Consider the following 12,879-nt stretch of genomic DNA (forward strand, 5'->3'; position numbering starts at 1 on the left):
TTTCTGAGTTTTCCCTCCAAAACGTGAGACGCTCGCGGTGGTAGATGGCCGAACTAGATTCAAGCACCCTCGTCCGTGTTCCGCCGCTTTAGGTTGAGGGGAACGGGGGTAGGAAATGTTTTTGGAACTCGACCAATTTTTTTCTCTGTAGTGTAGGCGCGATGGAAGCGGCATAAAATCCTCAAATTTGTTCACTAATGCCAGGATCTACTACCAATGCTAGAGCCCTTCACTTCTAGTCTCATCTCACTTCTGTTATTAATGAAGGGAACATTAAAACTACAAAACAGAACATATATTTTTTTTTAATTTAAAACACTAAAAACAAAATATAATTGACTAGAAAATAAAGATCGAAGCTTTTTTGTTCAATAAAAAAAAAATATAATGCATCTAAGAAAAATAACGAAAACGAGTTGAACTAAAAATATATATATAAATCTAAATAAATGGAATAGCTGAGATTTTTATGGTAATGTTATGAATGATATAGCATCAATGGTATTATTAGAGTAAAATAAAAATCACTCGCAACATTAAGGGGACAAAAATTCATTCTTTTACCGGTACTTAAATCTTAATCATCCCATTGGGGTTAGGGACATGATAGGAAGTAATCAAACTATGTCCCTAGATAACCCTAACAGGGAGTAATTTTTGAAGTATTAGTTGCCTTCTACGGGTAGTTCGCATCTCTCTGACATAACGGTTAAGACCTGCTCTAATTTCGCGTGTCTTTCGGCGCTTGCCACAATGGCTCCGCGACTTCCCCATAGGAAACGTAGATGAAATTCAGTATGAAAGACGTCCAATAACTGATCATCAAATTTGGCACCTTCCAAGGCGATTTCGCTGTTTCGTTTGTAAGTCCCGATACTGGCCGCGTTTTTTCTTCCATTATCCAAATGGGATAGAAGAAGTTGCAATCCGTAATCGGCGCAAGTTTGTTCCCATTGCAACCCCAATGTAGGATAATTGTTTAATGGAGAGTGACTTCCGCTAAGCGTGACTTGAGGTGGTGTGTTTGTATTTTGTTGCTGACATTGTACTGGTTCCGACGTTACAACTTGTAAATGTCGTTGTAAAATGGTAGCCAGGGAATAAAGGTACGGGATACAGGTATTGGGAGCCTGAGGGTTTGTACATTCTTGCATAGCTTTTAAGGTTGGTCGAAGTTTGGTCTCAAACATGAGGGCGCTTTCAGTATGAAGTCTTCTAAGGGTTAGCCATGTGGATTTTAGTCTATCAACTTGTGGTAGCGCCAAACCCATCATTAATCCGGTAAATCCGTAAAGATTTCCTAAGGCTGCTTTAGTATCCGCTGCAACTTGGATCCATTTATGAATCATTTGAGCTCTCTCCATTTCGCTGCCGCAAGTGAGAACCAATATGGCCACAAAGTACTTCAAACAATTGGTCCTGGAAGAATTTAAACCTTTAAGACGGACATTCGTTTATTAAATTTCAAAGTAGAATTCATACAAAAACTATGGATCTGTGTATGAACCCTGCATGAACTTTTAAGTCTCGGTTCTATACCTTTCAAGCAAATCTGTGCAAAGTTGCATTCCTTGCGGTAAAACCAATAATTCCAACCCTGACACTACACCTAACCCCAAATCGTAATCTTGGGAACATTTCAAAACCTCCAAATCAGATCTAGTCAGATGATTTGCCAGCATTTTAGGGGGTGCTGACATAATCAGAGATCGGACTTTGAGAAGAGACGTCGCTTCCAATGGTTTATTTTCATTGGGCAACAAGGCGGTGGTGAAAAGATCCAACTGGAATCGGGATACTGGATCCATATCAGGTATGGAATGCAAGAGAGTCGGATCTAGTTCTTCGTCAATTGTTTCTGCCATTTCAGTTACACTCCCTTCGCTTTCTCTGTCTAAAAATGAGAATCTAGTTTCCCCCGATGTTTTCCGAGATCCACTTTTTGAGGATTGAGAGTAAGACACTGCTGTTGGAGTAGTATTCACGGAGTTTGAGTCAAAAACTGGCTCGTGGTAAACGTGGTTTGAGTTTTGAACTGGTATATTAGAGATGTCAATTTGACGATTTACAGATATTCTGCTAGGTTTAGGGGGTGGCAATTCGTCACCATCTGATAAATGTTCAGTTTGAGGTTGGGGTATTGTAGCGTGGTAGCGTACTTGTTCCACACCGGCGTAACCTTGCTTAGCTGGTAAGGCGGGTGGTAAAGGTGATTTATTATTTCTTATAGGAACGTTTTGAGTTTCGGTTGGCGTTTGAGCGGGAGTATCTTGTCCACCTCCACCAACTGAAGTATAACTGGGCAATTCTTTCTTAGCTAATCCGTAACGAGTTGCGTAATAACTCAATGGCATTGTTCGATTAATAGGTTTGGAAATGACAGCCCCTGAGGCTGCTGAGATGGAGTTTTTGTTCCCAACATAATAGGTAACCAGACCAGGTACAGTATCAAAACAATCATCCTCGAATTGGAACTGAATTTTCTCGTAAACGGTGTTAGGTTGTTGTATTACCTTATTGATGACAAAATGTAACGGAGCTCCTTTCCATTTACAAGTTAGAACATAATCTCCAGGACGAGATGTACAGTCACGAATTAGGAAATCGCCATTTTCTACTAAGAGTTCTTCAGCTCTGGTACGCGGTATGGTTCCGTGATACCAAGCTCGGCTACGAAGGTCACTGTTGTCCAAACTTAATTCATATTCTAGAGCTTTTTTAAGTTGATCGGGTTCTAACGAGCTGTCAGGCTCCTAATGAGTACCATGCAAGTTTTTATCAACTTCACAATCAAAAACATTTTTTTTTTACTGAAAATATTCAAGTACCATTTGGTTGTCCTAGTGTTGTATTTTTTCTTTGAAGTGGGTTGATTTTTTTAAAGATAAAATTCCTTTCATTTTTAGACTTTTTTATAAAAATATGCAAAATTTTCCATCTTCCAGACTTAGAGGCGCGACAAAGGGAGGGCCGGGTCCATAGACATTAGAAAAAATATGTGACCTTTTCGGAGGCTTCCATTCCCATCAAAATGCAGTAGAAATATACTATACGGACACACAATTCAAGTCCGAGATACACCCCGCGAAATTTGAGTTCTACAATCTTCAAGGGCCACAGCTAGTCATGGTAGATTATTTTAGTGGAAAAACTACTATGATAGTAATATTAAAAAGAAGTGTTTCCGGAGATTAAATGGCGTCTTCGTCTTACGAGTAATGATTTAAATTAGTCTGTATTTAATTACATTTCTTGGAAAATATGAGTAATCGCGTATTGCATATGACAGGATGGAAATCCTTCGCGTTTTTTGGAGGGTTCGTAGGAATTATAGGCGCTTTCTTATATCCCATCATCGTATACCCTTTAACTCATACAGACGATTATAGTAAGAAATTGTAATTTATCATGTGGGAAATTTCTTCCAAATTAATATCCCATTCACTTTCCAGAAAAAATACAAGAAAAAAACCGCGCCGGAATTAACCAAGAAAGCATACAACCTGGGGGTTAGTAACTTAGTACATCCGTGGATATGTAGAAATACCACTAACGTTAGTATTTCTACATATCCATGGTGCACGTGGGAAGTGCTCCTACTCCTTCGGATTATTCTCTATGAAACCACTTAATGGCGCGAAAAACCGTAGTGATATATGTACATGTATCTTTATAGGTATGAAAGTTTGGAGTGATCCATTTGAAAGACGGAAATAAACTAAATGTTATTATAATTTAAAGAATATTTGTAGTTTCAAAAAACTTTGTAAATACTGTAAAACAAACTGGAGAATCTAAAATAAAATATAAGCTTAAATAGCATTTAAGATTACGCGTGTTTATCTATTTCTGTCGGGGAAATTTCTAGAACCCAGAACAAAGTGTAATGGCATCTCCCTGCCTTTGACTACATAAAGTTGTACGAGTAGTTAATATGGCGTGCCGCGACGCTGCTCTATATAACTCTTTTATACATTTTACGATTTTTCTATCTAGCAATGAGCAATCTAAATAATAAATTTAAACTTAAGAAAAGATGAATCACTAAATTTCTTTTTAACACTTGATGAGAGAGTAGAAAATTTCAGAGGGGAATTTTTGGTGCGAACGCGGGAGTGCATATTGAAAAGTGTGCCTTTCATCTAGACATAATTCGTCTATAACGAAAAGGGGCCACGATCATACAGAATATTCCTGTTTATCAACTCTTGGTGTCGGGTGCAAGTTATACGATACTGTGCCCTCCCTAAGGGCATCAGTTCTCACGAAGTTCGAATACAAAGGATTGTCTTTGAAACAGGAAATGTAAGATTAGGGGGATCGTATATACGCCGCGATAGCCTATCAAAAACCTTGGAAATTGAGATGATATAATCCTTAGTTTTCGTTTCCAAAAACGCAATCGTTCATTTAATAATCACCCAAACCCATTGATAAATTGGAAAAAAAGGCGCCAAATATTTTAAACACGGAGCGAAAAACTACCATTTTCTAAGAATTAAATAAGGAGTGGGAACTTGGGGGTACTGTTTTCAATTCCTTCCTAAAAGATAATAGGAGGGTTTCAACTTGAAGTATTTGGATTGGAAATATCCGTTTATTTAGCTTCACCCCTAAAATAAAAATGGGAAACTAATATTATAAACTCAAAAGTGTTCTTCTTTCGGTAATAAACATGGTTACAAAGTACAAACATTGGCCAATGGCCATGAAAACCGAGCGTGGGTCGAGACAGGCTCCTTTGTCAAGGTCAAAGGCCTTCCTCAATAAAGAACCATGTCTCTTACAAATTCCGAGTCTCCAACGACGCGAATGGTTATCCTTCATAACCTTCCTCCTACCCTCCTGGTACAAATTATTTTCTATTCCGGTGTTCATTCAAGGTCAAATATCTACTAAAGTCGCTTGCTGTAGGTAAAATTGATTCACCTGCAGCGCTTTTGCCTGAATTTCCAAGAACTAAATGACATGGCATGCAAAAAGGGTGTGCCAGCTACTTTGTAAGTTAGGGCTTTTCAAACCGCATGGGGTAGTGGGGGGTCGTCGATACCCCTTTGGGGTTTGGTCGAGAGAAGAAAAGTCTCGGAGATGGACAGATAGGAATCTCCTTTCACTGCTCTCTTAAATAAATAGACGTGGGGTCGTCGATACCCCTTTAGGGTTTGGTCGAGAGAAGATCAGAAGAAAAGATTCTAGGAGATGGACAGAGAGGAACCTCGTTTTACTTCTCTCTTAAATAAATAGACACGTACTTACACTTCAATAAAAGAAATATTTCGAGATCTACTTAAATAACACTAAATATTAATTGTGACGCATATACGTCGATCCTAACAAACAATAAGAACGCGTTAAAACTTATGGAACCATTTAAACCTTAAAAAGTAAAACCCCAAAAAATTCAGATACACCAACTTGTTAACGGAAAAAACCACCAAAATAAAAACAGGCGGGGGGGGCGGGAAACGAGGGGAGAAAGAAAATATTGCACGCGCTCCTAGATTTCGCGTGTTTATTGTATTAAGCACGTGACGAATGATTACAAACCGTTTCCTTCTTTTTGCTGATTGGCCATTTTTTTCCACACGCCTCCCATGTCTATATACGCGGTAATTGCGAAATAAAATTTTGCACACGAAACCGCTCTGAGAGGTCCTCCATATAAAGGCTAAGCGACCACCAAATTGGACAATAACGATCTTCTCCTCTGATTGACAACTATCTCTCTTTGAGTTCTCAAGAACAACACCGCCTTTCAAGCAACCATGCCAGACTCGTGCAAATGCAAAGAAGGTGAGAAAAACTTTTTTTATTTTGGCGCGAAACTAAAGATATTGGGACGTGGCACTTAATGTTAACTTCCCATTCAGTCTAATGTAGTGGAAGGTAGATAGCTGCCGTTTTCACTTTATTTAGTAAAATATTAGCTCATTTTATTTTGTTATTTATAGTTTTTAAAAGTATGACTAAAATAAGTATAAATCTCTATTAATCGAGGGGATAACCACTCCCAAGTCCCCTGTACACCGATTACGGATTAGTAGTAATTAATTTAACATTACCAAAGGCAAGGGTTTTAAAGATTACGTGTAATCCCTTTTGTACAGTCAAAGGTACAGCGTGTACACAGGTGGTTGGCCTCTCTATATTCATTTACGTTTGGAACTAGCCTAAGAAGGGACTTAAAATATAAGATTTTAGCTGCAAGTATGGCGTATTCTAAGCCTGAATGCTGAGAGTGTCCTGCTTTTGTAATTCCTTAGCACGATTGTTTGGGTCGTAACTACGATTTATACACGTACAGTTCTCAGACTAAAAGGATTGAAACCATTTACACCAGAATGCCAGGCTACTTGGCGTACAAAGTGCAGTACCAAGTAGTGTGGCCTCCTAGTGTAAATGGTATAATTCCTTCTATTCTGAAAACTATGTATAGTACTTTTTATTCCACGTACTATTTTCTCTGTGGAAAATGTGTATTGTGCAGAGGAGCACCCAAACTGTAGTTAACTAAACTTACTCGCTTAAATTCTGCGTTTTCTCTTGGTCAATAAATTTTATAGGTAACCCAGGGGAAAATGGGGTTATTCACTTCATCATTAAACCTGTACCTATTATGTTAACAAAATAAAACATTTTGTGGGAATTTATAATAAATTCAATCAATATTTGATAAATGTTTCGTTTATTTTAGCTGGAAAATGCACCTGCCAACCCGAATGCAAGTGCGGTCCTGAGTGCAAGTGCGACTGCTGCAAAACTACAGCCGCTTGCAAATGTAAGAATAACTTATATTACTTTACTTGCTTTTAAACTTAAATTATATTATTTTATGGCCTCCCAAAGTCTAAGAAATATTTGGAACCTCTTGAGGAGGGTTTAAGTCTGACTCGCTCTCGACCTTGGAAAATTTTATCTGACAATATTTCAAATATTTTTATCACCCCAAAAATGTTTACTTTATAACCAAAAAAACATTTCTTGATTACACAGTTTAGTGGCCAAATAGCGAATTTAAACCCAAGTTTTTTGAGATTTAAATAAACATTAAAAAGATAATTATTTGCGCCAAACATAAGGAAGCGACCCGACTACTACTAAAATATTTTAAAAAAACTTTTAAATATATTTTCTAAATATGTAAATAAGATACAGTTCTTTTAGTTTTTCAACCCAATTAAAACGAGTCTGAACTAATAAGGATGATCCTAATATCACGGTTAATTAGAGGTGCATAAACTTAACCTTAATTGGGATTGCCTTTTCCAAATTCAAAATATAATTAGGCCTAAATCGATTTTTAATTGTTAAATCTTCCTAGAGCGAACAAAATTTAGTCACTAATTTTAAATTGGGTGTAGCAACTAACAAGTTTCTAAGCAACTATATAATAAAAGCAGGCTTCATTATACAGGGTGTTTCTAATAAGTCTGTCATACATTAAGGGGGATGTTCTTTGGTCAATTTTGAGTCCAAAGTGTTCTATGAAATTTTGCCGTTTTCGAGTTACGATTTGAGTGTTTTAGGGATGACCCCTAAATTAAATTAGAAATCATTGTCTTTCAGTTTCTTAATCAAATTTAAGGGGTAATCCATAAAATACTCCAAATCATAACTCGAAAACAGTGGCCCGGTCGTCAAAATCGAGGGTCAAAATGTCATAGAAGTTGCATTTTCGACTCAAAGTCCCCTTAATTTATGCCATACTTATAAGAAACACCCTGTATTTGTTTTCGATAATAAAAACCCCGTCGTTTCCTCATAGTAATTTAGATTTCGGAACAATTATAAACATACACTAGAGTTTTATTATCCGAGGAACCCTTCCAGTACTTCAACTTAGCTTCATATATTATGCAAATAACCACGCCAATTCTTTGTTACAAAATCATAAATTTATCACTAACAAGCTACTATAACGCGTATGTCTAATTTCGGGTGGTCCCAGACAACTGGAGGGTCTCTTTGTCAATTTTAATTACTGCTAAGATAAGATATGAAATTTATCGAGGCAGGATGCTAGAGGAAAGAAAGTTTAGTAATATAATATTATCCTTTATCGCGAAGACAGAAAATAAAAGTTATTTACATTAAGTTTGGCGTCGAAAGCAAAAACAAATAGTATAATAAAACCCAACCCCCTCTGTCACTGCAGCTAGCCTCCGACAATAAAATTAAAATTAGATAAGTGGAACAGTTTTGCTCTTATTATGGGATAGCCGAAAGACCCGTGAAGGAGACGCGATGATAACGAATAATTTAAATTTATATTGCTGGCTGTTAGCCCAGTCACGAGCTGAATTTGAAGTTATAACGGTTTATTGCTCTGTCCAGAAGTTTATTACTTGAAGTAAAACCCCCATGCTAGTTAGTCAGTACCTAATCAACAACACTTCGAACCTTAAAGATTGAAATTTCTTGGAAAAATGATGCTAATTTTAAATCTATTTTAAACGTTTAAATCAATGGGTTACTATGGTAGATGATGAAAACAATGTTGTGGTCTCATGTTTTTCTAAGAAGAACTTAACAATATAGATCGATGTCAGAAACGTTATTGTGACGTCACCCATGCTTTTTGCCCCCATAGAACCAAGGCGGTACCAAACATGGCCGCCCAAAGCCAAAGCTAAGCCCATTACTTTTTACCTAAGAACTTACGTCACAACTGACACAGCTCTATTCAGACTTAAAATAGACGTGGTGGTAGAGAGGGTAGTAGCGAGGGGGTAGACACTTGAGAACTCAGGTGTACAATATGTCTTGAACTCAATGTACTGTCAAAGCTGAACTCTGAGTTCCGAAGGCTTTGAACTCAATGCACTGTCAAAGCTGAACTCTTTTGAACTCAGGTGTACACAGAGATCCAAAGTGTCTTCCCCCTCGGGTAGTAGACTGTGTATCCCTCCATTTCGGTAGGGGGAAATGACACTGAGCTAATTGAGATAGAAGGGTATGACGTTTGCTTACGTAGAACTACCATTACTCATTATGCCATATTAAAAATCTTCTACCGTTTCTCTATTTCCATACCTTAAGGGGAAGTTATATTAGTTCCTAATTTGTTTAATAATATTCCTACGTGTATTAATTTTAAATTTTTTCGTTACAGGTGAGACCTGCACTTGCGACCCTTGCACGTGCAAGTAAATTGGCACGGAAGACGCGGATGTTTCGTGATGAAAATTCCAGTTTTCAAGCCACATTCATTCTTCCATGTTACCATTTTTAAATTGAATTCCGTGTTAAACACGACTCGTAGTTTTGTAGTATGAAATATTTTTGCTCAAACAAAAATGGAATTATTATGTAAATTATTATTACAATAAACATTGAAAATTCTTGAGAAAAACGCAAATTTTGAAGTTTATTTTAAACGTTCAATTAATGGGTATCTTCCTATATAAAAGTATAACGTGTTTAGTCGAGCACCGTTTCAGCAGAGCTTATATGTCATAGGAAGTCTTCGCCAAGCTAAGTGTATAGTTTATAGGCGTATAATATCTAGATATTTCCACGTTTAATACATATAGTTTTCAGACTAGAAGGATTGAAACCATTTACAATAGTAGGCGAGGCTACTTTGTCTTGCTTTTTGTCCGTCAAATTGCCTGGCCTCCTGGTGTAAATGGTATCAATCCTCCTCTTCTGAAAAAAGAAAGGTATAGATGCGAGCGAAGGTGTTGCCAATTGTCTCGTAAATAATATACATTAAACTGATATACGACGCTGATGAAAAATTAAGATAGCACCAAAACATTGGACGTTTGTAGAAAACAAGATGGCTCGTAATAGAAGCCACATCATAGCTACTTAATAGAAATTTTGAGTGAATAACCGCTAGATGCGCTATATTATCCTTAATTCACACGTAACCTTAAATAGCTCGAACAGAAAGTTTGAGTGAATAGCCCCTTGACGCGTTACCTCTAATAGTGGAAAGGTCGAGTGGATAGCTCCTCGACGCACAATCTTTAACAGTGCTAAAACTATAAATGTAATCCAAGCGATCGGTGAACCCCGAGCACTTTCCAAGGCTTATAACTATTATTTCAATCTCCCTTTAAAATAACGAATTCGTTCGAATAGGGAGCTAACAGTTCTGACCCTGAAACGTCACACCCTTCTATCTCTTACTGGAGTTTCATCCCCCCTAACGGTTGGAAACAGTATTCTACGCGCAAAAATGCCAACCAGAGAGGGGCTGCGTGACGTCAGATTATCTCTTCCCCCTAGCCAGTTGTTAGCTCCCTATGAACATGTATTCAAGGTGAAATTGGTTTATATTCATGGGCCTACCAGCAGAAAATTCTTAGAATGAAAGGGGAAAAAAATCACGAACTGTGTTTACACAACCTCCCTCTAACTAGTTTCTCTTTTCGAGCGACCACATTCCAACTGTCATTCAAAAGAACGACCACCACCACGGCAATCCCTACTTCCATCGCATGACAAACTAATAGCCCCATCGTAGTTAAACATCATACTATGTTGGCTAAAAAGAAAATTGTGGGAACGAGCAGATGGTGTCCAAGATTACAATATTGCAAAAACAGAATCTCTAATAGTTTTTGGACTCTCTCCGCTGGAAGTCATGAAAAGCGAACTGACCCCGGTATTGATTTCAATGAAACTAATCGGAATGTTGGGTCCTAGCCCGAGTCAAGGGGTCAGGAAGTCTAAATTTGGGTTCAAACAATGGATGTTTGTAATTTTGACGAATTTGTATTTGGTGCATTGTGTGGCTTATTCGATCAACTATGCCTGGAGGATTGGTAAACTAAGTGGCTTCTTTTTCAACTTCAGCGAGATTTTCCGATGTTTGACCGCGGCGGTCAGTGTGGACTACTTTTTAATTAAAAAGAACAATATATGGCAGTGTACTAGGAATATACTTAATTTCCAACACGGCATGTACCACTTAGACATGTCAGGGGTAGAAGCCTCGAAACGTGGTAGGTATCGTTACCTTACTTGCAAAGATTTACGACAGGGGCTAATCACTCTGCACACCGATTATGGGTAGATCTTGTAAAGATTACACGTAATCCCTGTATATCAAACAATAATCCGAGTGACTTGCCCCTCGAGCCATTTCCAAGAGTTTACAAATCTTATTCAGGTAACTTAAGGAGATGCCTAATAATAACCATTCTCGCTTGGATATACTACGTTTACCGTGTTGGTATGAACTATTATTGGATATTCGGTTATTTAGAACTGGAAGAATATGTGGACACATTTCTCTTCGCTATCGATGAACTCAAAACAAATAAAAATCTGGGTCTCTTCGTCGCGGTACTTGAAGTGACGTTGTACTTAAACTTAACGAATGTCGTATTTCTGACGCATATTTACGTCACGGTCGCGACTTACGCCCTACACAGACAATGGTCATTCTTCATCGAAAATATCAGGAAAGTCAACAGTCTTTCTGATCGTTACTTGTGCTACACTCACACGAAATTATTGACATTGACTAAACAGTTAAATGACACTTTCAGTTCACTTTACGCCCTTTGGGTGGTTGATTGGATGGTGGCCATATTTGTTGAAATACCAAGAATTATAAAGGCGGTTTGGGATGGTAAGTTTCCAGCTTTGGCTGAATTCATAACGAATTTCAATATAGCGATACATTTATTGTTGTTATAACAACACTATTTTTTCTAGACTATTCATTTGACGTAATCTACTTCGGTATTCAAGTCACAGTAACTTTCGGCGCCTCACTCATAGTTTCATTTGCAATGTCTGACATAAATTCTGCGCAATCAAAATTAATAGCATTGGTTCACTGCGAAGTAAGTAAGATGTCCTCTACAAGAAGTACAAAAGAACGATCAGAGGCCACATATTTTTGGGTCAAGATAACGTCCAGTTGCAGATTGATGCAAATCATCTTATTTAAGTGTTTTAACGTTACCAAATTGTTCATTTTTACCGTCTATTCTATTATTTTAACTTACATTATCTTCATTGTTGACGAACTATCTAAAAACTCATTTTAGGAACAAAAACCTATCTTAGTCTAGGAGACGGCATCGGTTACAAGTAATCTAATTCTGATTGATGTAACTTAGATTGAACTTTTAATTAAAATTAAATACCCATATCAAAAATTTAAACAACGTATGTCATTTCTCCTTTAAGAGTAATGTCAACTAACCCTTAAAATACAGAAGAAAAATACTCTACAAAATTCCTCAGTTTCAAAATCTAGCGCAAGAAAAAAAAATTAACTGACAGGTAAGGGGGTAAGCCTCTTTCGTTTTTAGAATGGGACCTCTCCCACCCAACATCCTGTGGAAAATTTCTCTATTTCACCATAAACTCCAACACAAAAGAAATAAAGAATGTTTCTCTGGATGGTGCAAGTCGCGAAGCGTCATTCTGGCGAGCCGCGATGTGGCCATTAGAACCCCCAGGGAGTCACCAGTCCCCAATCCCATAATAGAGCGACCCGGTAATGACGCCACCTGTCTTCCCTAGGCGGTCCCTCAAAAGATTTTATCTCTTGGTCCTTGGAACTTTTGGAAGTTTAGAAGAAGTTTTACCCTACCTCGAGCGAGTTCGTAACTATTCTGGTACGCGACTAATACATTATAAATCCCTATTTCCGAACGTGAAGTACGCGAAAGTGTGAAATTGTTATAGAAAAACTTCAAAGAACTCATATTTTTGTGAACTTTTCACTTGGAAGTTGGATATTTTTGTTGAAGATATAATATGTAAGTAGTAAGATTTCTAAACTTTGCTCTATTAGAGCTATCTCAGTTGTGACGTCAGTGCCTAGGTAAAACGTCACGGGCTTAGCTTTGGCAGTGGGCGGCCATGTACGTTTGGTACCGCTTTGGTTCTATGAGCAAATAGCATGGG

The 12,879-nt window shown here is 37.7% G+C and overlaps 3 protein-coding genes and 2 long non-coding RNA genes across 8 annotated transcripts in view; 4 read left to right on the forward strand and 1 right to left on the reverse strand.

Moving 5' to 3' along the window:
* Nucleotides 1-280: 280 nt before the first annotated feature.
* Nucleotides 281-2,991, reverse strand: LOC149623547 (SH2 domain-containing protein 3C). Its single transcript, XM_089852565.1, has 3 exons — nucleotides 2,829-2,991; nucleotides 1,540-2,753; nucleotides 281-1,419 (listed from the first exon to the last, which is right to left on the reverse strand). The coding sequence occupies exons 1-3, from the start codon at nucleotides 2,829-2,831 to the stop codon at nucleotides 666-668; spliced, it is 1,971 nt and encodes a 656-aa protein (XP_089708691.1). The 5' UTR covers nucleotides 2,832-2,991; the 3' UTR covers nucleotides 281-665.
* A 119-nt stretch (nucleotides 2,992-3,110) lies between these two features.
* Nucleotides 3,111-3,827, forward strand: LOC149623548 (small integral membrane protein 20). Its single transcript, XM_089852583.1, has 3 exons — nucleotides 3,111-3,388; nucleotides 3,453-3,509; nucleotides 3,677-3,827. Exons 1-3 carry the CDS (start codon nucleotides 3,262-3,264, stop codon nucleotides 3,715-3,717), a joined length of 225 nt encoding a protein of 74 aa, XP_089708709.1. The 5' UTR covers nucleotides 3,111-3,261; the 3' UTR covers nucleotides 3,718-3,827.
* A 1,808-nt stretch (nucleotides 3,828-5,635) lies between these two features.
* On the forward strand, nucleotides 5,636-9,358 carry LOC149623549 (uncharacterized). Its single transcript, XR_016374752.1, has 3 exons — nucleotides 5,636-5,793; nucleotides 6,695-6,778; nucleotides 9,113-9,358. It is a non-coding gene; the product is annotated as an uncharacterized LOC149623549 (long non-coding RNA).
* Nucleotides 9,359-9,387: 29 nt separating this feature from the next.
* LOC149623550 (uncharacterized) lies at nucleotides 9,388-12,249 on the forward strand. 3 transcript variants are annotated; one of them, XR_016374748.1, is made up of 4 exons: nucleotides 9,388-10,955; nucleotides 11,123-11,587; nucleotides 11,674-12,074; nucleotides 12,154-12,249. XR_016374748.1 is itself a non-coding variant. In XM_089852567.1 (3 exons), the coding sequence occupies exons 1-3, from the start codon at nucleotides 10,595-10,597 to the stop codon at nucleotides 12,009-12,011; spliced, it is 1,164 nt and encodes a 387-aa protein (XP_089708693.1). In that variant the 5' UTR covers nucleotides 9,388-10,594; the 3' UTR covers nucleotides 12,012-12,131. The 3 variants fall into 3 exon arrangements, 2 of the variants coding, with proteins under 2 accessions (XP_089708693.1, XP_089708694.1); XM_089852567.1 differs by lacking the exon at nucleotides 12,154-12,249 and having other exon boundaries at nucleotides 11,674-12,131; XM_089852568.1 differs by lacking the exon at nucleotides 12,154-12,249 and having other exon boundaries at nucleotides 9,388-10,649; nucleotides 11,133-11,587; nucleotides 11,674-12,131.
* Nucleotides 12,250-12,314: 65 nt separating this feature from the next.
* Nucleotides 12,315-12,879, forward strand: part of LOC149623551 (uncharacterized) — a 45,226-nt gene continuing 44,661 nt past the window's right edge. Inside the window, exon 1 of one of the 2 annotated variants that reach the window (XR_016374754.1) lies at nucleotides 12,315-12,731. This is a non-coding gene — a long non-coding RNA (uncharacterized LOC149623551). The remainder of the gene's footprint in view (nucleotides 12,732-12,879) is intronic. The other variant, XR_016374753.1, reaches the window with a different exon arrangement.

The sequence above is a fragment of the Phalangium opilio genome, unplaced genomic scaffold, assembly GCF_054372755.1.
Source record: "Phalangium opilio isolate 3A_F unplaced genomic scaffold, DU_Popi_V2 ptg000113l_1, whole genome shotgun sequence".
NCBI classification, from domain to species: Eukaryota; Metazoa; Arthropoda; class Arachnida; order Opiliones; family Phalangiidae; genus Phalangium; species Phalangium opilio.

Excerpts from the sequence above, each read along its gene's own strand:
- LOC149623547 (XM_089852565.1), bottom strand. Across the intron at positions 1,420-1,539 it reads TGCACAGATTTGCTTGAAAG|GACCAATTGTTTGAAGTACT; the intron begins GTATAGAACCGA and ends AAATTCTTCCAG.
- LOC149623548 (XM_089852583.1), top strand. The coding sequence starts at position 3,262 with ATGAGTAATCGCGTATTGCATATGACAGGATGGAAATCCTTCGCGTTT. Across the intron at positions 3,389-3,452 it reads AACTCATACAGACGATTATA|AAAAAATACAAGAAAAAAAC; the intron begins GTAAGAAATTGT and ends TTCACTTTCCAG. Across the intron at positions 3,510-3,676 it reads AGAAAGCATACAACCTGGGG|GTATGAAAGTTTGGAGTGAT; the intron begins GTTAGTAACTTA and ends GTATCTTTATAG.
- LOC149623550 (XM_089852567.1), top strand. The coding sequence starts at position 10,595 with ATGAAAAGCGAACTGACCCCGGTATTGATTTCAATGAAACTAATCGGA. Across the intron at positions 10,956-11,122 it reads GGTAGAAGCCTCGAAACGTG|GTAACTTAAGGAGATGCCTA; the intron begins GTAGGTATCGTT and ends AATCTTATTCAG. Across the intron at positions 11,588-11,673 it reads TATAAAGGCGGTTTGGGATG|ACTATTCATTTGACGTAATC; the intron begins GTAAGTTTCCAG and ends TATTTTTTCTAG.